This window comes from Arabidopsis lyrata, assembly GCF_000004255.2.
Source record: "Arabidopsis lyrata subsp. lyrata unplaced genomic scaffold ARALYscaffold_6, whole genome shotgun sequence".
Classification (NCBI taxonomy): Eukaryota; Viridiplantae; Streptophyta; class Magnoliopsida; order Brassicales; family Brassicaceae; genus Arabidopsis; species Arabidopsis lyrata.
Genome location: NW_003302550.1, coordinates 2,098,243 through 2,119,886, shown reverse-complemented (window position 1 = coordinate 2,119,886; position 21,644 = coordinate 2,098,243). Strand labels below are relative to the sequence as shown.

At 35.5% G+C, this 21,644-nt stretch overlaps 5 protein-coding genes across 9 annotated transcripts; 3 read left to right on the top strand and 2 right to left on the bottom strand.

Moving 5' to 3' along the window:
* The first annotated feature begins 50 nt into the window (after nt 1-50).
* On the top strand, nt 51-3,211 carry LOC9309290 (probable zinc metalloprotease EGY2, chloroplastic). Of its 3 annotated transcripts, none has more exons than XM_021020293.1 (12): nt 51-363; nt 464-527; nt 675-815; nt 1,047-1,097; nt 1,185-1,295; nt 1,426-1,500; nt 1,599-1,704; nt 1,783-1,876; nt 1,975-2,128; nt 2,222-2,429; nt 2,524-2,684; nt 2,788-3,211. In XM_021020293.1, the coding sequence occupies exons 1-12, from the start codon at nt 203-205 to the stop codon at nt 3,040-3,042; spliced, it is 1,581 nt and encodes a 526-aa protein (XP_020875952.1). In that variant the 5' UTR covers nt 51-202; the 3' UTR covers nt 3,043-3,211. The 3 variants fall into 3 exon arrangements, with proteins under 3 accessions (XP_020875952.1, XP_002873222.1, XP_020875951.1); XM_021020292.1 differs by having other exon boundaries at nt 52-363; nt 455-527; XM_002873176.2 differs by having other exon boundaries at nt 455-527; nt 1,047-1,295.
* Nucleotides 3,212-4,221: 1,010 nt separating this feature from the next.
* LOC9307249 (anthranilate synthase alpha subunit 1, chloroplastic) lies at nt 4,222-7,550 on the top strand. Its single transcript, XM_021020287.1, has 9 exons — nt 4,222-4,546; nt 4,725-4,909; nt 5,000-5,195; nt 5,725-5,876; nt 5,995-6,110; nt 6,203-6,449; nt 6,538-6,594; nt 6,674-6,907; nt 6,989-7,550. Exons 1-9 carry the CDS (start codon nt 4,354-4,356, stop codon nt 7,397-7,399), a joined length of 1,791 nt encoding a protein of 596 aa, XP_020875946.1. The 5' UTR covers nt 4,222-4,353; the 3' UTR covers nt 7,400-7,550.
* Nucleotides 7,551-7,635: 85 nt separating this feature from the next.
* Nucleotides 7,636-9,895, bottom strand: LOC9307248 (multiple RNA-binding domain-containing protein 1). Its single transcript, XM_021020332.1, is given in 8 exon segments — nt 7,636-8,036; nt 8,039-8,099; nt 8,184-8,282; nt 8,410-8,514; nt 8,729-8,882; nt 9,000-9,064; nt 9,141-9,464; nt 9,552-9,895. Coding segments are annotated over 8 exon segments (1,248 nt in total). The 5' UTR covers nt 9,687-9,895; the 3' UTR covers nt 7,636-7,731.
* Nucleotides 9,896-11,580: 1,685 nt separating this feature from the next.
* LOC9309289 (pleckstrin homology domain-containing protein 1) lies at nt 11,581-12,193 on the bottom strand. The gene has a single exon (XM_021020391.1). The coding sequence runs from the start codon at nt 12,131-12,133 to the stop codon at nt 11,699-11,701; it is 435 nt and encodes a 144-aa protein (XP_020876050.1). The 5' UTR covers nt 12,134-12,193; the 3' UTR covers nt 11,581-11,698.
* A 575-nt stretch (nt 12,194-12,768) lies between these two features.
* On the top strand, nt 12,769-15,755 carry LOC9309288 (arginyl-tRNA--protein transferase 1). 3 transcript variants are annotated; one of them, XM_021020283.1, is made up of 7 exons: nt 12,774-13,010; nt 13,175-13,213; nt 13,330-13,480; nt 13,730-14,232; nt 14,266-14,830; nt 15,012-15,339; nt 15,448-15,755. In XM_021020283.1, exons 1-7 carry the CDS (start codon nt 12,878-12,880, stop codon nt 15,562-15,564), a joined length of 1,836 nt encoding a protein of 611 aa, XP_020875942.1. In that variant the 5' UTR covers nt 12,774-12,877; the 3' UTR covers nt 15,565-15,755. The 3 variants fall into 3 exon arrangements, with proteins under 3 accessions (XP_020875943.1, XP_020875942.1, XP_020875941.1); XM_021020282.1 differs by having other exon boundaries at nt 13,730-14,830; XM_021020284.1 differs by lacking the exon at nt 15,448-15,755 and having other exon boundaries at nt 12,769-13,010; nt 13,730-14,830; nt 14,948-15,116.
* Nucleotides 15,756-21,644: the final 5,889 nt, after the last annotated feature.

The following is a 21,644-nucleotide window of genomic DNA, read 5'->3' as shown; positions in this document are numbered from 1 at the left end:
AAGGCGTTATTCTTGGAAAGAGCTCCTCCAACGGATAAATGAAAGATCCTCTCTCCTCCAGCGATAAGCGAACCACGAGAGGACACAGCATCTGAAATCGTACAAAGTATCTGAAGAACATAAATTAAAAATCTTTACTTTGTAATAATGGCATCAGGGTTTTGATCGGAGAACCTAAAAAGTATCGACTTTTTCTTAGGACATGAATCTCGCGGTGGCTAGTTTTCGCGGCAATTTCGGCGTCTTGTCGCAATGCAGCTCATATTGTAGTCTTCAGTTTCAGCCTTTTGTAGCTGCTACTTCGAGTCTCAATTTTGGGCAAACAAGAACATCTCGAAGGAAGAAGAATCTGAAGCTTGAAAGGTTTCATATTTTTGTTATTCATCTTCTTCTTTTGTTAATCCGTGAGCACTACTACTTCTTTGTCTACTTATTCTGGTGGCTTTGAATTTAGAGTTTTCAGAAAGAGAGAGACTTTGGTTAGAGTGACGGAGACGCAAACAGAACCAGAAGGCAATAACGATGAGGTATTTGCTTTGGTATCAATGTGGATGCTGTTTTTGATTTCCAATGTTGTGGGTAATTTTCTTTTGTAATTAGGTAATTGGCGTTTTTGGATTGATTACAAGTGTTGGTACATATCTGTGACTGAGTTCATAAGTTCTTCTTTGCAGGATAATAATGGTGAAGAAGGCAAAGAGACTTCAGCAGATGATCCACCTACACAAATTCCTACTGAGTTGAATTCACAGTCAACAATTGTGAATGAAGCGCCGGGCAATGAGGAGGAAAACAAAGCTCAGCTCAGTTCTCAGGTATTGTCCTCGTACTTGGTAACTAATGCATCCATAGTGAAATTGAAGCTCAATTTATAAGTTTTGTTTCCAGACTTGCAGCTAATCTGGTTAGTGAAACTTCAAACTAATTGAATCTAATTTGAAAGCATTGCATAACGTCGTTACACAGCTCAATAGCTATCATTTTCCATATATGTAGTTTCTTGGTTTTGTTTCTGAATGTGTTATACTCTACTGCATTTGGAATAGGACGGTGATAAATTAGAAGTTAGCAGTGGTTCTCCTCTTCCTGGTGTGAATGTAAGTATTACCAACAATGTTAAATACAAAGGCGACAGCTTAATGCTTTCTATTTATTTATCTTTCATAAAAAGTTGTTGTGAACAGCCATTACAATTGGATGATTCCATGAGACTCCCCAAGGAAACCATTGATATTCTCAGGGGCCAAGTATTCGGGTTTGACACCTTCTTCGTAACAAGTCAAGAACCATACGAGGTGAGTCTGTGAGAACCTCATCAGTTTTTTTTCCTAAGGTTATTATCAACTTTCCTTTTGATGAAACATAAATACGAGGTTCTGAAAATTCTCTTATTGTTGGATCACATTTTTGGGACAATGTTGGTAGGGTGGGGTATTGTTCAAAGGAAACCTAAGGGGCGAGCCTGCTAAAAGTTACGAGAAGATAAAGACGAGGATGGAGGTAACAATTCTGCTTTTTGGGTTTCCTTTCTTAACTATGATCGTTGACAAGCACATGCTGTGACAAAGAGTAATAGTATATTGCTCATCAATCTGCAGAATAATTTTGGTGACCAGTACAAGCTTTTCCTCCTCTCCAATCCTGAGGATGATAAACCTGTGGCCGTTGTTGTTCCAAGAAGGTCCTTAGAACCCGAAACAACAGGTATATTGCTATATACTTCCCCGTTATAAGGATCTCTCACATTATCAAGTTTTAGCTGGGTACTACATATAATTGCAGCTGTTCCTGAATGGTTTGCTGCTGGTTCTTTTGGATTGGTGGCATTGTTTACATTGTTTCTCCGTAATGTGCCCGCCTTGCAATCCGACTTACTGTAAGAACATCTTGAACATGTTTTCTCCAGAATATGTTATACTTCCAAATCATCAAACTGAATAAAACATTTCCTCTCATATATAAATTTAACTGCAGATCGGCATTTGACAACCTTGAACTGCTGAAAGATGGCTTACCGGGAGCTCTTGTCACCACTCTTGTCCTTGGAGTACATGAACTGGGACACATTTTAGTTGCAAATAGCTTAGGGATAAAGCTTGGTGTTCCATTCTTTGTTCCAAGTTGGCAGGTGAAGATGCAATGTTCTATTTGAAAGAAAAGGAACATCCTTTCAGCTGAATTTTGGTTTTTAGACATTTGATGAACATGTTTTAGATGGCAGATAGGCTCTTTCGGTGCTATAACGAGAATCAAAAATATCGTAGCCAAGCGAGAAGATCTTTTGAAGGTCGCAGCTGCAGGACCTTTGGCTGGCTTTTCTCTAGGCTTGATTCTGTTTCTTCTAGGGTTGTTCGTGCCTCCTAGTGACGGCATTGGCGTTGTAGTTGACGCATCAGTGTTTCACGAGTCCTTCCTTGCTGGTGGTATTGGTAAGGTTTAGCTCTTAATCAAATATGATAAGTGTTGAAGGCTGAAGCTAAAGTGTTAATCAATGTTTAAATTTTGTTTCTTTTTCTATTATAGCAAAGCTCTTACTAGGTGATGCACTTAAAGAAGGAACTTCAATATCTCTTAACCCACTTGTGATCTGGGCATGGGCTGGACTTCTCATCAATGGCATTAACAGCATTCCTGCGGGGGAGCTCGATGGGGGCAGAATAGCTTTCTCCATTTGGGGTAGAAAGGTAACATTAATTAGAATGTCTTAAAAAGCTTAATACTGTCTTGTACTCATCGGAGATTAATTGGGTAGTAATCAGAATTATATATGTTTCTAAATGATTTCAGACCGCAACACGGCTCACAGGTGCATCCATAGCGCTTTTGGGCTTATCGGCGTTGTTCAGTGACGTGGCATTCTACTGGGTGGTTCTGATATTCTTCCTGCAGCGTGGACCGATTGCACCGCTGGCTGAAGAAATCACGGCACCTGATGATAAGTATGTGTCTCTAGGAATCCTGGTTCTGTTTCTCTCCTTGCTTGTGTGTTTGCCTTACCCATTTGCTTTCACCGGCAATGAAGCCATGATGATTGGCTTGTGAAGTGACTCATATCATTACACAGCTCAGTAAGAAATCAGAGATATAGTTGTAACCTTTTGTTTTGGTCTCTAAGTTATGTTCTACTTTTACATCTTAAGTTATGTTTTTGTTCTTGTTCTACAAACCAAAATTTTCTCAAAAGTTAATTACCAATCTGGATTTTGAAAAAGGGACTTTCGATGGTTGGAAAAACAGAATGGACCAACATTGTTAATGGAAAGTACGTAGTGTTATATTCAGATTAGTTAATGTTCAAAATGTTTGTTAATATGTTCGTATTAAACTAAGTATTAGAAATTTAAACTAAATTAGACGTGTGACAAATAAATTCTACAAAACATATTCAAAAAATATAAAAGATAAAGAAATGACTAGTAAGGAATATTAGTATAATATGAGGAAAGAATAATATAATGAGATTGGAAGGTAAATGATAAGAAGAAAAGCACATGCTTTTAATGTGGATGGATTTTGATTATGGTTGGTAGCAACCTTCCCATTTAGATAGTCCTACTACGATTGTTTGTTTATTTTAAGAAAAGGTCAAAGTTTCTACATTCGTACTATTATATAATTGACTGAAGAAATTAAATACATCACCATCTGCCTATAACAATCTGGTAGAAGTAGTATTGTTAACATTCGGCTATTAGGGCATGCTACAGCTAGAGCTTTTTATTTTTGTTGAAAAAGTTAAAAACGCATACTTGACGATTGTCCTCTAACGGCATTAATTAATAAAGAAAGACTTTTGAACATCAAGTAAGAAGATAAGGGTTTTTGACTGTTGAGAAAGACGACGGTTCGTATCGTTCGCATATGAAAGGGATGCAATCTTTGTGAAAGACAGTTTGCTTTTGTTGAAAGTTTATTTCATTACACTGGAACAACAAATGATATGCATATGCTACAGACAGACAGGATCGGCCCTGAATTTTGTAAGGTGAAAAACATTTACGATTTTTGGCCGATAAACTATATAAAAAATATTTTTGTCATGATTTGGGCCTAATGATTTATACATATTAATAGTTCCACACCCACAGTACATAAGACATGCACGTGACTTAAGAGAAAAATGAGGAAAAAATGGAAAATACAGGTAAGGGGTAATAAAGTAAATCAACAAATAAGTAACATGGTCATCTTTATAAATACATGCCACATCTCCTGATTAATCCATTCGTCATTCGCATAGAATAATCACTAATCAATTGACGCTTTTAGCCGTCACCTCTGAATCTTCTTCTCCGATATTTTTCAACATTCCGGCCGCCGCATCCAACCGCCACCGAGTTCGTAGCCGTTACAATGTCTTCCTCAATGAATGTAGCGACGATGCAACCTCTGACTTTCTCTCGCCGGCTTGTCCCTTCTGTGGCTTCTCGCTATCTCTCTTCTTCTTCTTCTGTGACCGTTACTGGATATTCCGGTAGAAGCTCGGCTTACGCGCCTTCTTTCCCTTCGATTAAATGCGTCTCTGTTTCTCCGGAAGCTTCCATAGGTGAAGCAATGCTCTTCGTTTTTTTCTTTTCTTTTTGGCTTGTTTGATTTCTTACCGATAAAATGCGGGAAAATGACAATTAGGTCAAGCTAAAATTTCAATTCTATGAGGTTTGATTGTGAATGTGAATCTTCATGAAAATAGTTCTGATACATGCTTGTGAATTTGTTGTTTCCAGTAAGTGATACAAAGAAGTTGGCAGATGCTTCTAAGAGCACAAACCTTATACCAATTTACCGCTGTATATTCTCTGATCAGCTTACTCCGGTTCTTGCTTACCGTTGTTTGGTTAAAGAAGATGACCGTGAAGCTCCTAGCTTTCTTTTCGAGTCCGTTGAGCCAGGTTCTCAGATGTCAAGCGTTGTAAGTATAGAATCTTTCTGTGTATCCTTTTTATCTGTTAATATGTCTCAGTTCCTAAATTGTTTCTTTTCATCTGATTCTTCTCGATAGGGTCGTTATAGCGTTGTTGGGGCTCAACCTGCCATGGAGATCGTGGCAAAGGAGAATAAAGTTATTGTAATGGATCACAGTAATGAAACCATGACTGAGGAATATGTCGAAGATCCAATGGAGATCCCTAGACAAATCTCCGAGAAATGGAACCCTGATCCTCAACTAGTTCAGGACCTTCCAGATGCCTTTTGTGGTAAGACATTCTTCTTCATTGTTTAGATTGAATCACTTTGTAGAAGAGTTATCCTTTGGGGAGATGTGCTAATGGTATGGATGTTTTCGAGATAAGCTCTTGCTTTTGAGTGATCTTTGTAAATGTCAAGTTTCATGGATTTCTATCTCAAAACCAATTAGCAATTAATGCACGCAGCCCGTGTTCATTATGTACCATACCATATTAGGTCTTTTACAGTTTTCGACATGGGATTCCTAGTTGTAGACATGTACGTCTAATTTCCCAATGAGGCAAGAGCAAATGATAAAGTAAAGAACTTTCTGTTTCCCCTTCCTGTGCTGCTCATTCTGTCACTGATGTGATCTAGTTTGCCCTCTTCCTTTTGTCCATAAATTAATTGTCCCCAAGTCGCCTTTACATTATTGAATGGCTTTTCTTGCACTTTTAGATAGAAGATTGATTGCCCCTAGTGTTCTTTAGTTTCCTTTTTATGCTTTATCTTGTTCTTGAAGTGGTATCTCTTAATAAGATTGCTTTATAATGATAGGTGGGTGGGTTGGTTTTTTCTCGTACGACACGGTTCGTTACGTTGAGAAGAGGAAATTGCCATTTTCAAAGGCCCCTGAGGATGATAGGAACTTGCCAGACATGCATCTTGGTCTGTACGACGATGTAGTTGTATTTGATCACGTGGAAAAGGTAATCCTTCTGTCACCATCCATGTTTTATGATTAACTGAGACATGCATCTTAGTTTCCTTTTTATGCTTTATCTTGTTCTTGAAGTGGTAACTAGAGATTCCTTGTAAATTTTACAGAAAGCATATGTCATTCACTGGATTAGACTAGATGGTAGCCTTCCTTACGAAAAGGCATACAGTAATGGAATGCAACATTTGGAGAACTTGGTGGCCAAGTTACACGATATTGAGCCGTGAGTATCTCTTTGAATCGATTTAGTTTGTGAGCCCCTTTTGGTTACTGTTCTTAAAAGTTGTTTTTTTTTCCCGCTGTGAATCTATGCAGGCCAAAACTGTCTGCAGGTAACGTGAATCTTCAGACACGACAATTTGGGCCGTCTTTGGATAATTCAAACGTGACATGCGAAGAGTACAAGGAGGCTGTGGTCAAGGCCAAAGAACATATACTTGCAGGAGACATATTCCAGATCGTGCTGAGCCAACGTTTTGAGCGGCGAACATTTGCAGACCCCTTTGAAGTGTATAGAGCACTAAGAGTTGTGAATCCAAGTCCGTATATGGGTTATTTGCAGGTTGGTGATGGAGAGAACGTTTCTTCAACAACTTTGCATTTTGTACTTGTGGATAAACCATTAATGCTGTTTTCGTTCTGTTATTCAGGCTAGAGGATGTATTTTGGTAGCATCAAGTCCCGAAATTCTCACCAAAGTAAAGCAGGTAAAAGTTCTGTTATCTCAAAGTTGCATTAATCTTTATATCATATTTGAAGCTAACCTTTATATCATATTTGAAGCAGAACAAGATAGTGAATCGGCCATTGGCAGGAACCAGTAAGAGAGGGAAGAATGAAGTTGAGGATAAGAGATTTGAGAAGGAGCTGCTAGAGAATGAAAAGCAATGTGCTGAGCACATCATGTTGGTTGATCTCGGTCGTAACGATGTTGGAAAGGTTGCGAAATACGGTTCAGTGAAAGTAGAGAAGCTTATGAACATCGAACGTTATTCCCATGTTATGCATATAAGTTCAACCGTAAGTGTTGTTAATTATCATCATATCAATTATTCAATTCTTGTTAAGTGTTCCTAATCATCTTAAGTTCTATGTGATTAGGTGACAGGAGAGTTACAAGATGATTTGACTTGCTGGGACACACTACGTGCGGCTTTACCAGTGGGAACAGTTAGTGGTGCGCCAAAGGTCAAAGCCATGGAACTAATCGATGAGCTAGAGCCAACAAGGCGTGGACCATACAGTGGCGGTTTTGGTGGAGTCTCCTTCACTGGTGACATGGACATTGCTTTATCCCTTAGGACAATCGTTTTCCCGACAGCATGTCAATACAATACAATGTACTCTTACAAGGATGCTAACAAACGGCGTGAGTGGGTGGCTTATCTTCAAGCTGGAGCTGGTGTAGTAGCTGATAGTGACCCGCAAGACGAACACTGTGAGTGCCAGAACAAAGCCGCTGGTCTTGCTCGAGCCATCGACTTGGCTGAATCTGCATTTGTTAAAAAATGAATGTGCCCAAGAACAGAGAGGCTTTCTTTGTAACTCCGAGTTCATGTGTATAAAACAGTTGCAAGCAGAACAAAGGTTTTTCTTTTTCTTGATATTGTGAGAATTGCAATTAGACTCCATTAATGAAGCTCTGAAAATGTTACAATAGAAACCATGGTCAATAATATACTCAAAACAAACTATAGAGAGCCCTATTCAGATATTCTCTCAAACTTCATTCTTCTTTCACCAACAACTGTCGAGCTTTTCCTTTTCTTTGGATTATTGCACATACTTGGCAGCAGAAGATTTTCTCTTGTCATCCCTAGCCCACTGGAGCACCTGCAAAGATCTCATATAGAGAGAGTTGAGGATGCATCCAAGGATGTCAAAATGAACAGGCTAGAGAGATGACTACACAACATAAGACTTACCAAAGGGCGTCCATAGAAATGGGTGTTGGATAATGCCTTTTTAGCGTTTAAAGCTTCTTGCTTTGTCCCAAATACAATAAAACCATAACCAGCATATCTTCCCGGATTCTTCTCTGGAAGCCCAACTCTCTTGATCTGTCCAAATGGACTGCAAAGCTGTCTTAGTTCTTGCTTGGTTGCTTCAAAAGCTACATTTTTCACATGTAACTTTGCCAAAGTCTTGTTTCACTCCGCTTGTTTTCAGAGAATCTCAAGATCAATTTATGCCGATCCAGAAAAGTTGTTCCCTGCAAACAAACAAAAAAGTGTCACCCTACTTCATCCAGTCCAATCAACTTCAAGTTTCAAAGAGACTTAACTAGATAATATACCTGTAGATCTCTGTAGACACTGGTCGCTGTCTCTACGGAGTCAAATTCTACAAAACCATAACCGCTTGAACGAGGACGACTCTTCCCATTTTTTTTTATCTGCTTTACAGTGAAAAAGAAAGGAATATCAAAAACAGACTTATGATGGTTAAAGGAATATCAAAAACAGACTTATGATGGTTAACTGCATATCATCATCATCTGTCAGCAATGAACAAGAACTTACCTTAACACTCAGAATCTTTCCCTGCTTCACCAGTTCAGTCAAATGCTTCCTCAAACTCTCATCAGTTGTGTTGAAGTTCAGATTCTTAACATAAAGGACATTTGACTGAAATATAATGCATTATTTAAAGAAAACGTTAGAAGATTGATCAGAAAACTTGGAGCCACTGAACATAAATTATTCAGTACGTACCTAACCCTGAAACTTACATGATATAATACTAAACCCGTACAGAAATTAGTTCATATAGTTCAATACCACACAAAAAGGAAGAACGTATGATTTCAAAACGTCCACAGCTATCATAAAGTGGACATACCTCAGTTATATCCAAATCGATTCCAACCTGCTGATCCAAGTTGAGTCTTCTCACATCATTTTCTTCAACATCACTCGTCTTTTCATTGTTATCAGGAAGTGCTTTTGGCTCAAGAATATCTTCAGGAGCCCACTCCAGATACAGGGGAGCATCTCTGTAATAATAAGGAAAGCAGTCTGGTTAAACTAGGACAATCATTTATCTCCAAGAAGCACTTTAGGGGAAGAAAGAAAGACTTTATACACACAGAAACAATAATGTTAAAGCTTACTTGTAACGCTTGTATTTCATTCCCTTCATAGCTGCACGTGCCTCAGCCGGTTTAAGGAAAACAAACTGAAAGTCATGTAAGCACAGGTTAGAGAACAGAACAGGTTAGAGAAGAATCACCTATTCGTTGAAAGAATAATACCAAAGCCAACGTCTTCGTCCGAGGGAGAACAATTTTGTCTAGACTTCCAAATCTTCCAAACATTTGAGCCAGTTCCTTTTCACTGGAAGCAAATGGCAAATTCTTTACTAAGAGAATATGTTTGCTTCGGTTCTTCACATCACCTTTCCGTGCAGAAAATTCTTCCAAAGAGGTGACACGTACTCCAGCTTTAGCAAGTGCTTCTTTGGTCTCCATAATCACTTTTGTTTCTCCCAAAGCAAGTCGTACTGCAGGATCGTCGCATTCACGGTCAAGAAACTCACTCTTTGTTACACCATAACACCTGACTATGTTTTCCACGACCTACAACACAAAAAGATAAAAACAAACATGAAGCAAAGCAAAAAGCCAGGTTTAAAATGGATGCATTCTTGAAACAAGAAAAGGTACAGTATCGGGTCGCATGAAAAAACTATTCCAAGCTTTTGTATTTCCACTGGCTTCAGACGCCTTTCTTTGTTCCTCCCTCTTTTGCTTGAATGCTTTTGGCAGATTAGAAGAGTTATTTCTGTTGGGGAAAGCCATGATAAACAACAACTGATGAAAATTCTAGTCTAAAAAACAAATATTACAGACCGAAACATAGAACTGGTCACTGACACTTGTTTATCAGGCTTCTTAGCTGGTAAAATATGCAACAGCCGCCCCTGGAAATCTTTGTTATCTAATTCCTCCATTGCCCTGCAACATCATCCAAATTAACGATTTAAAACCTGAACTAACAGCTAAAGATCAACATAAGGCTCTACTTCTTGAAAAACATGCACTTAGAACTTTTTAATTGGTATGAATTATGATACCTTTTTGCATATTCCGGTATCTGGTAAAGGACGAAGGCCATTCCTCTGGAATTTTTTGTCTCCTTGTCAAGAACAAGATGGACCTCTGATATTTCACCGAATTTGCTGAAATGTTCCGTAAGCTCTTCTTCTCTATATCATGAGATTTGTTTTACAGCAAATAGAGATGTATAAGATGAATAACACAAAGGACAATCAGGAAACAAGAAAGAAAAGACAAACAAGAAAAGATCCATTACGTTGCAGTGTAAGGCAGGTTTCGGACGAAAAGGCGACCAGTGTCAAGAACATCAACTCTGTCAGCTTCAATATCTCCATCAATAGGAAAAGCATGAATTGCATCTTCACGACTATCAGTTTCATAATAATCACTGTCCGAATACGACAGATGTTTCTTTATCCGACTCTTGAAGTATTCCATATATCCGACTCTTGAAGTATTCCATATCAGAAACATCATCACCAACTTTATTCTCTGTAGTATCTAATAATGATGTTTTGGCTTTGTTAGGCTCATCAGCACCATTGGAAAAAATTACAGGCGAGACCTTCTCTTTGCCGGAGGAACGAGGAATACACATGTCATTGGACCAGAATTTCAACTTCGTATGCTGATCAAGAAATTCTTGAAGCTGAGGATCATGATCAGCCTCTGCTTTCTTCTTAAACTTTTTGTCTCCTTTAGCATAAGCATTAGAAAAATGTTCACTATTTTCAATAACCTTGCCTTCTTTCCTCGGAGGAGGGATCGCAACCTATTTGCCAAAGGAGAATCTAAATTAGATAATTCAAACTACTGTAGTACTACAAAAGTGAATTAAGTGAAAATTAATTACCTCAACAGATATTTGAATAGTATCAATGAAAGACTTGTTAAAATATGTGATAGCATCTTGAGCTTCTTGTTCAGTACGAAAGCCAATATAAGCAAATTGTCTACTTCTGCCATCACTGCAAAAGAAAAAACGATATATATATTTTATATATAGTGATAAATTCCAACATACAGTAAGACACAACAATTAGCTGTGAAAAAACACTCGATTTGAATGTACAAGTATATACCTCTTACGCCTCAATTTCACGTCTGTGATTTCTCCTTTTTTTGAAAAGACATTTCGAAGTCGATCCTCTGTCATATATTTGGGAGGAAGATTCTTAACGATTATCCTCGACCTGTGATATAAACAAGGCCGAAAAAAAAGACAACTTGCTTACATTTATTCTGTTTCTGCGAAACCTAATTAGTTAAAAAAATCTTAAAAGAAAGAGAAAAAAACTGTTGTGGGAAATCAATACTTACATTCCCATGTTAGGGTTTCTAAGAAACGAAGAAGATGGATGGAAGCGGGTAGGGTTTAGGACAATTAATGACGAGAGGAACTTTCTATACATGCATACGACGATGTTATCGTATTTCTGATCACGTGTTGCTTTTGTTACCATCCATGTTTTTTTTTTGATTAAACTGTGAAATCTCCTTATTTGGTAACTAAATGTTTCAAGAACCATAAAGTCTTTGAACTAGAAGAGTTTCCATTGAAGAATTAGGTTTTATATATATGTTTTTCGGATATGAGTTCATGTTTTCAAGCCTGAATGTGATCGACAACAGAGGCTTAAGCTTGGAATCACGTGTATATCTCTTGATTACAAGCAGAGACAAAGCCTTTTCATTTCTTGATTTGGTGGGATTTTACATTTTGACACAAAAGACAAAAACAGAGAAATCAAGAACTAGTGTTTGTTATCGTAATCGACGATCTCAGAATCGGTAACAGATCTGGAGTTCTGCACGATGGACCGTCCAATGGAATTGATCCAATCTTCTTTCTCCTTCTCCGAATCAGCGATGAAGTACATAGTCTCATCTCTCGTCGATAGCTCGAACGCGTTTTGCTTGTTGAGGACATCCTCTGCTCCTTTGGCGGTTAAGCACGACGCGACGGGGACGACACCGCGAGGGCGTGACACGCGCGTGACATCGGAGTCTTTGAACCAGAAGAGTTTCCCTTGTTTGAGCACGAACCATCGGCGTCGCCAAGTCTTGATGTACTCTCCCTGTTTCGTGAGCCAGCCGGTTCGTTCAGGGTTGGACCAGAACTCTACGCCTCCGTAGTCGTCGGAATTGTTGCTCTGACCGCCGATCACAGCTCGCCACAGGCTTGCCATTTCCGAAGATTGAACTGGAGAATTAGGGTTTTGATCCAAATCTGCGGATGCTATCGAAATCTGTTTATTGATTCCATTATTTTTTCGTGTTTATCTTTTGCCCCAAAATGTTTTGATTTTGCATTTTCTTCCTCTATTCCATTTATAATTACATAATACCCCCTTCATTTTGCCAAATAGTTATATCATTTATGTACAATTTTATTAATACGTTGGAATTTAATTATATCACTATAGTTATATCATTTTTTTCCAAAATATCTTATGTACAATTTTATTAATACATTGTAATTTCTGAAACTGAGAAGAGGGAAAAAAAACAAATTGACAAAAAAGTGTAAGGAAAAATAAGAAAAAAAAAATACAAACAAAATGATAAAGGATAAAAATAGTATGTTCAGATTTGAAAATCAAAAGAAATTTTTTCAAAAATATCTCTTTTACAATTTATAAGATGGTTATAAAACTTTTATAATTTTTATGAAGAAGTTTTAAGGGTAGGTGTAAACAAAATTTACTTAATTTTGCTAATTGTAATTTGTAAGTTAGATTTTTATTTTCAATTTTTTTTGCTAAAACAGCCAACAATTTTCTTGTATTTTAGGTCTTTTTTTTTTTAATTTGCTAAAACAGTCAGCAACAACGTTTCTCCAACAAAATATTGAAAAAAAAAAAAAGTCAAATGTGAAAGAAGATCATTTCCTCTTCTCCACAAGGAAAGAGCTTAGCAGATTTCTTTTGATTATGTCTTTGAAAAACGATGCGAGTAGTAGCCACGACGGCAGAAGCAACGGAGCAAGCATAATCGATGATCATGGCCGCCGTAGAAGCACTTGCGGCTACTGTAAATCCCCAGCTCGGTCCAGTACCTCTCACGGTTCGTTTAATTTTTGATTTTATTACGGACTAGGTTGCTGAATCCAACGATTACGATTAGAGTAGAATCGAATTGTAAAAATTGATATTGTTTATGATCTGAAATTTCCAATGAATATATGAGATTGATGAACTCAGTGAATGTTTGCATTTTCATCAATGCAGGTTTATCAGCAGAGACTCTTACCGTTTATGACTACCAAGGTTTTGTTGCTCTTCTTGGACTCTGTATATTCTTGGAAGTTATTTCTGAAAGTTGTCTCTTTGATTTGAAATTCTCTTTCTTTTCTTGTATTGAGTTAGAGATCGTTTATGTGCAGCTCTTATTGACCGAGGCTGGAGACGATCTGGTTCTTATCTTTACAAACATGAGATGGATAAAACTTGCTGCCCTCCTTATACGATCCGTTTGAAAGCAAGTGATTTTGTTCCTACTAAAGAACAGCAGCGAGTGTCTAGGAGACTAGAAAGGTGCATATAGATTCAGTTTTCTTCTCTTTCTCTTTCTTTGGATCAATAGATGAATGTTTTAGTGGTGTTAATTGTTCATGTTATTGGCTGAGTCCAAAAGGTTTCGCCTTTGAAACATCTTATTGCATATGAGGAGAGATCTATGAGTCTGATGTTTACTGTGTAAATGTTCTTCAAGATCATCAGATTTCTTTAATGAAGTTGCTCATTGAAGAGTTTCCCAACTTTCTTAACAATGTTTTGTCAAAGGTTCTTGGATGGCAAACTCGATGTGCAGCCCAGGGAACAAACAGGTGCTTCTTCCTCTCGTGAAGTTTCAGATGCAAGGAGAAAAACATTTGGAGCTGCCAAAAGTGAAGAAAAGAATAAAGTTGAACCAATTATGGATGACTTGTCTAAAAAAATTGACCAAGCTGTGCAATTATACATACAGAGTGGAGAATTCCCTTCTGATATGCAGATACCAAAAGCTTCAGTGAAGAAGGTTTTATGTGCTAGAAGAAAGAAACTAGCTGAAGGAACAGAAAAACTCTTATACACCAGCAACATTGCTTTTCCAATAGCAGCTGCAATAAAACGCACCCAGAAATCTGAGAAAGGGGGGATAAATAGTGCAGAAGGAAACAGGTTATCACCTGAAACTATTTCGGAGATGTTGTTGAGTGCGATGCATAAGGTGGGGGAAACTCATGATATGTCTATTAAAGTCTGTAAGGGCCATATCAATTTCTTTTCAGCTGCCAAAGATTCTTTCTCTGATAGAGATGTTGTACCTAATGGTGACATCTCGAGAGGAGCCAATTCAACAGGTGGAAGTGAAACCCTTCACGCTAAGAAGGATTCAGAAAACCATCAGGCAAGAAAGCGAAAGCTGGAGATACATTTGAAAAGGTCTAGTTTTGATCCTGAAGAACATGAGTTATACAAACGGTATCAGCTAAAAGTGCACAATGATAAGCCAGAGCACGTAGCAGAAAGTTCTTACAGAAGGTTTTTGGTCGACTCTCCTTTAATAGACGTTCAACCTTCAGGTGATGAAAAGCTTCCGCCTTGTGGCTTCGGCTCTTTCCACCAACAATATAGAGTTGATGGGCTTTTAATAGCTGTCGGGGTTGTTGACATTCTTCCTAAATGTTTGTCAAGTGTATACTTATTCTGGGATCCAGACTATGCATTCTTATCGCTCGGGAAATATTCTGCCATGCAAGAAATTAATTGGGTCATAGAAAACCAAGCTCACTGCCCTTCTCTTCAGTATTACTACCTTGGCTATTATATACATTCCTGCAGGAAGATGAGGTATAAAGCAGCCTATTGTCCATCTGAGCTTCTATGTCCTCTTCGTTTCCAGTAAGTTACCACCAAACTGAGTCCTCTTTTTTTTTACTCTATGCCTTAGCTTATCAATTATCTCATCTCATATGAAGTTCTGGTACTTGTAAAATGATATTTATGTCCACTTCTTAGACATGGCATTGAAGTGAGTAGACTGGTAAATGCAAGTTTTGAACACTCGGAGTTGTGTTTCCAGGTGGGTTCCATTTGAAATAGCGAGGCCTATGCTTGATAAAAAGCCATATGTCATCTTGTCCGATATCGCCATTTCACAGAATCAATGTTCTTTACTAGCTGGTGCTTCTGAAACTCTAGCGGAACCAGCAGCTAGTGAACATGAAGACATGGAACAAGGGGAGACGAATGATAATTTTATGGGCTGCAGCGATGATGAGGATGAGGATGATGATGAAATGGATGAGACTGAATCAGAGGACTCTCATATTGAGTCAGACCCTGGATCCAAAGATAACGACATTAACAACATTCTTATCGGTCTATATGGATCCCAATATAGATACAAGGTACATCAAACTCCTTTTTTTTTTTTATTGAATTATAGCTAAGCCTAATTAGGTGTTTATTGACAATTATCAAACTCTCATACTGACAACAAAACAAAAAATTGGAAGGATATGCGGCAGATCATAACTCCTGTAGGCCGGAAGCAACTGGAACCGATGTTACAAAGCTATCGCAAGGTTGTCGGGGACGAGCTATCAGAGAGAATGGTGTATGAAATCAACTAAAGCTTTAATAATAATACCAAAGCTCCATTGAGGTTAGTACCATTAGTTATCTGATAAAACTCAAAATTGTTTGAATCCATGTTTCAGTTGTTGTATATCTATGAGACTTGTACATGGTATCCTTCTTTAAGTTTGTTATGTTCACTTTTTCTGATTACCTTTATATAATCATATTGAAATTTTCTGCCTAAGAAGTTGAAATGTTATTGGATTTGGGTTTTTAATGGACTTTGAAATTTAGTGTTATTCAATTATGTATTTGCAAAAGTACGTTAAAAATTTGTTGTTATTGGATTAGTATTTGTTTGATGCATTCTTAAATGAATTAAAAAGAACTGTTATTCAATATTCATTTGATTTGTTTCATTTTGGATTTGAATGTACTTTTACTCATAAAACATGAACAAAAACAATCCAAACATTTAATCAAGTATTTCAAAATTCCACGTGAACTCCACATACAAGCATTGGACTTCAAAATCCAATTCACATATTATCTGTCAATTCAAGTCCATAAAAATCTCAATCCAATAACAGCTCCTAAGTTACTGTTGATTAGTAACTTTTATCAGTCTTTGTTATGGTACATACATATGGTTTTGTTATGCTTTTTATTTTTTATAATAATTTTAAAGAAATAAACTAGAGAGATTCTAATAAATAGAGAGATTTCGTTCTAACAATAAAATTCTTTTTATTATTAGTAGGAGTTCCTAAAAGAATGATGTTTTGAGTTGGTGGAACAAGTTAAAAACCTAAAACATCAAATAACAAGGAAGAAAGAGAGTATATCCGAAACTATATATTAAAGATTTAAAACTTTTGTTGGCATCATATTCACATCAATAAAAATATACTCCCTCTGTTCCTAGAAAATTGATTTTCTAGAGATTTCATAGATTTTAAGAAACGATCATTGTTTAGTTATTTTTTTTATTAAATATTTTTAAATAAATTATGAACCAATAGTAGTCTGAAACAGTTAATCATTACTTTTGAAATCTACGATTTATTAATATCAATTAACTAAAAATAAAAAAAAATCTAAAAAATCAATCTTTATAGAACAAATCCAAAACACTAAAATATCAGATTTCTAAGAAAAAAGGGACGAATATTATCCAACTATCATCATTACGAAAATGAAATATTGAGAAAATGGTAATAGGAAAAAGGGAATAATGGAAGAAATGGATTAAGAGAGGAGAGAGGCGCACGTGGGGAGGTCTGGCAGTGAAAAGGAAAGCCACAAGGCCCACACGAGAGAGAATAAAGATTTTTTAACATTCTCAGAATTTTTGCAGCAGAACACTTTTAACCACATCTCTCACACGTGTGTCCCTCCTCGTCTTCCGTAATCTTTTTTTCTTGACCCTTTGACCGCTAGCTGCCTAGCTATATCCTCTTCTAGGAGTATCTTCTTCTTCTTTTTCTTTTCTTTTTACATGTTTAAATCCAATAAGCTTTTCTTCACAACGACACCAAATCTAGTCACCCTCCGACATAACAAAAGTTACTATTTCATTTGGTTCTTTTGGTTGCGAGGTAAATTAACAGTGGAGGATCAATTTACCATTTTCCTTTTTTGTCTTCTACATATTCTATAAGATCTTTGTTGGTATATACATATATATATAATACGTATATACAGTGCCGGTCCGGTCAAATCCGGAGCCAAATACAAAAAATTTTTTGAGGCCTTTTAAAAAATAAAAATTACTATTTTATTATTTTTTTCTAATTATTGGACATTCATAATTTTTAGAAATTTTTGTTTATTATATGACTTTTTTACTAATTATTGAATGTTTTTTTGTTAATTATGTGGTATTTTTGCTAATTTTGAGAATTTTTTTACTAATTTTGAAGCTAAAAAAAAAATCAACAAAATTGGCCTCAAAAATATGAGGCCCAATACCAATATTTTATAGAAAACTCAAATGATTATAAAAATTTTTTAGGTCTAAAAATTAATCATGGGATCCGGAAAAACTATATTAAATTGCTCGAATCTGGTGGCCAATGCTATTTTATTTTGAAGAAACATTTTTTTTGGTAATTCTTATTTTGAAGAAATATGATTTCCACTAATATACTTATTAATAGAGTTAATATAATTTGTCCTAAATATGAAAAGACGCTATCTCTTTCAATTTCCAAGATATATGGCCTGTGGGAAAAAACAACTTTGCTTTGGAAAAAAGAGATAAAGGATATGAAATTTGGAGGGTAAGTGACAAAATCAATTTGCTGATATGATGATACGTACTATTTAACGTTAACTACGAAACAAAATGAGATGTAATAATGGAATTATGTGTACGGGTCACAATCAAGTACAGATTATGAGAGTGATAACTAAAATACAAAACAATAGGAGACAAATAAGAGGAAGAGAGGCATCTTAAATCTTTTGGACAGAAGCTGAAAACTGTCACTTCACACGTGGATTTTTAAGATATGGTATGTCTTCTGTCTCGTGATTTGTCTAATCAACACCTCTTCTTCATCCCACTCATCTATTGTGAGTTTGAATGTTTGGAGTCCAATATCATTCACAATATATCCCGAATATTCCGTCCAAATTTCAGATTAATACTCAAAAAGTATATGGAAGAACCGAATATTTTGCACACACAAAAATACATGCAACAGTTAAGGTGATATATTTATTAGTTTCACATGTCATATTTATATGGTTTGAAATATTTTCAGCTCACAGCCGTGGCTCATTTATGTCAATTCTCAAACGGGGCATCATGCATTGGCCTGGCCAGGGCCTTAAATTTCAATAGATCTTAGGGACTCTGTTTATAGCAAATGCTGCTAAACTGATAAGTAAAGACATCATTTAAGTTTGAATATTTTTGTGGGTTTGTATATTACAATTTATCCTTATATTTCACTAATTTAATTGTATATTTTACTGGTCCGGTTCATTTAAGTTTTATCAAACCCTTTTTTAATGTGGATGAGCTAAGAAAAAAATACTCAAATAATGAATGTACAATTTTAGCCTAGAAGTTTTCATAGGTCTTCCGAAGCTTTTAGAAGAGCTTGTAGTTTGTAGAGAGTAAAGGGTGTGTCAGCTTTTAGTTATACAGTTATACTTAACTAACTTTCGAATTCCATATCTACAATTTTTGTTGTAATGATTTCTTTATACACTATGTGCTTTTCTTTGATCAAAAAAAAAAAAAAAAAAAAAACTATGTGCTTTGAAAAGTTTGAATTCTACCTGCTCTAAAACGTCATTACCATTAATTATCCTGTAGCAAATATTTATCCCAAGGACACAGGTTAATGCGACAAAAGTTTTCATTGTTCTAATTTTGAAATCTCTTTACCCACTAACATATATAAGAGTATTGTATATTCTGTTTAATTGTGATGGTCATTATAACTATAGCAACTACTTGGCACGAAGACGTGTCAACTATTCAGAAGATTAAAATAGTGATATTGATAAACAATAGAATAAGGCACATATTGGATTATGATGACTTCGCTTTCATCACATGTTAATGAGAACGATCTTGGTGTAAAAACTGTCTTTTTTTATGGTAAAAATTGTTTCATCGTTTTAAACATTTCTTCGATGTTTACGATTAATTCATTTCTTATTTTACTATGGCAAAATGCGTCAAAAATTATGACTAAATAGAAACAACTTTTAGAACTCTGTATCCTTTTCAAAGAATGAACATGTATTATAATGTCCCCTGACATATTTGTCACAGTTAATTCAAAGTAATTACTAATTACTATAAACAATTTATGCAAATATATATTTTATTGGGAAAATACGAGCTTTTACTTATTTTATATAACTTGAGAATGTTATGTAAATTATTATAAAATCAAAAAGTCATATGTATCGACGAAATATAATACTAGAATCAAGTATATATATATATATATATATATATACCTGCATGAATGCTTAAAAGGGTACATCTTGGATTGGGATATTAATGTAGCATATATAGTGGTAAACTTAACCTCTACATGGAGAGAAAGTTTGAATACTTGTGTGTGCTAGCTAAAGAAAAATAAAATACATACTATAAATAGTTTAGGAGCATTGAAAAGAACATTAATTTAAAAGTCACACAAGCATTTGTAATGTAATATATTTCACAAAAAAAAAAAAAACAACTGGCCGGGAGAACTATTTCTGCTTTTAGCAATTCGCTTTTTAGTGTTTGCTTTGTTGAGGAAGGAAATAAACATGAGGATGGGGTTTAGAGTCAGGTCAACAATAACAAATGCATTATTGAATCATTAGAAATTAGATCCCCATTTTTTTTTCTTACTACAAATATATATATATATATATATATATATATATATAAATATATATAATGATATTAAAATTATGAGGTAACTGTCACTAGTTTTTACTGAATATATATATATTATTCGTACTGTGATGTTTCATCCCAAGATTAGTATAGGTGCCAAATAACCTCAATAATCATGCATGTTACGTATATAAAGAATTCTTCGGTTCGATTTCTTTCTTTCTATATAAATTTTTTATATATACACATACACGTATTTTGAAATACAAATCTGCCTACTTAATACACCAAAATGGATCTTTAGTACGCCATGCTTTTTTAATGCGATAGTGAGATAACATGTGTACAAGTATCTTAGGCCTCGGAAATATACTTCTAAAGTATTTTATAACATTTACTGCAAACTTTTTAGACTTCGATCGAACTAATAAGTTTAGTAGTTGTCTCGGAAATAATTAAATTGGAATCATTAGAGAATGTGAACAAGTAAAATTTGTGACCAAGTCATTTTAGTTTCTCCCTTATATCCCCAATGTTTTAGCGAATTAGGGACGTAAAATTAAATTCATTAAAGCTAAGTGGGATTATTGCATGATGGTGTGGTAAACGAAAAGCGTGAACGAGATTGTTTCATTATTAAGAGATTCAAAGTTCTAGGTTTTGTGTACTTTTGAAATTTATTTAGACAATATTAATTGATGTTATTTTTGTAAGGTTTTACTTAGACCTTAGTGTCGTAATTTTAATACCAAGAGCATGTGTTATAAATGATTGAAGATGTGATCTTAGGTGGGGGACTCACTAAGATTCCATAGCATATAAGAAATAGAAGAGAAAAGGTTAATTAAACTTAGAGCTAAGAGAGGCAAGTGTTGCTAATCACTACTTCTATAGCCCCTCCTTTGCTTTTTTACTCCTCTATGCTCTTTTTTCCATTGACCCATTTTCCTCTTCTCCTTGGGTGTATAAACTACTAATACGTCCATTTTTGTTTTCAATATATAAACTAAACCATTCTTTTCTGAGTGGATTAGAAAGGTAAATATGGTAATAGCATAGTGATAAATAAATGAAAACTATAAAGCAACAGTATTTGATACCATCCAAAGGTGTGATTAATTAAAGAAAACCCCAAATCCAACCAAATTTGATTAAGACTAATTCCAAAACATCTAAAACCCTTCAATTCAAATGTATATATCGACCCACCTTTCTATATCATGTCCTTAAAAAGTATAACGCGTAAAAGCTCACATGTAAGTACATCAAAACTCATCATGAAGTACTGAACATAATTGGTATTATCACTAATAAGTTATGAATAGGCCTAACTTTTTTAGAGAAAAGAAATATATCTTTTAAAGAAAAGAGATGATGGGAAACTCATGAAATGGGGACTTTGGGTGAGGGAAAGAGAGAGACATGTGAAGTGTTCATAGGCAATTTGTGGACCAACAAGGCACATGCTACTCTTCTTTCATCAACTTTTTTTTTTCTTAGTTTTGTGCGAAAGATAATGTTTTATGATTATCTATTTTCCCATAACCATGTTTCATTTTGGTTAAAACGTCTAATGATGCTAATACATATCCAGTATATGTTTTTGAATCTAACACTGATTACATTCATAGAACAATAGTTTGCACATTCTAATATTTTTGTAAGAAAATTTCTAATGCCAATTTTTTAATAATAGTAAAATTTCCGTTCACTTTCATTCATCTTATTTTCATAAACTAACTGCAAGCCAATCCATAATGAAGCCACTAGCAAAGC

Coding starts and splice junctions, on each gene's coding strand:
- LOC9309290 (XM_002873176.2), top strand. CDS start 203: ATGAATCTCGCGGTGGCTAGTTTTCGCGGCAATTTCGGCGTCTTGTCG. Junction 1,296..1,425: donor CAAGTCAAGAACCATACGAG/GTGAGTCTGTGA, acceptor CAATGTTGGTAG/GGTGGGGTATTGTTCAAAGG. Junction 2,430..2,523: donor CTTCCTTGCTGGTGGTATTG/GTAAGGTTTAGC, acceptor TTTCTATTATAG/CAAAGCTCTTACTAGGTGAT.
- LOC9307249 (XM_021020287.1), top strand. CDS start 4,354: ATGTCTTCCTCAATGAATGTAGCGACGATGCAACCTCTGACTTTCTCT. Junction 4,547..4,724: donor TTCTCCGGAAGCTTCCATAG/GTGAAGCAATGC, acceptor TGTTGTTTCCAG/TAAGTGATACAAAGAAGTTG. Junction 6,450..6,537: donor CGTATATGGGTTATTTGCAG/GTTGGTGATGGA, acceptor TCTGTTATTCAG/GCTAGAGGATGTATTTTGGT.
- LOC9309289 (XM_021020391.1), bottom strand. CDS start 12,133: ATGGCAAGCCTGTGGCGAGCTGTGATCGGCGGTCAGAGCAACAATTCC.
- LOC9309288 (XM_021020282.1), top strand. CDS start 12,878: ATGTCTTTGAAAAACGATGCGAGTAGTAGCCACGACGGCAGAAGCAAC. Junction 13,481..13,729: donor GTGTCTAGGAGACTAGAAAG/GTGCATATAGAT, acceptor GTTTTGTCAAAG/GTTCTTGGATGGCAAACTCG. Junction 14,831..15,011: donor CTATGTCCTCTTCGTTTCCA/GTAAGTTACCAC, acceptor TTGTGTTTCCAG/GTGGGTTCCATTTGAAATAG.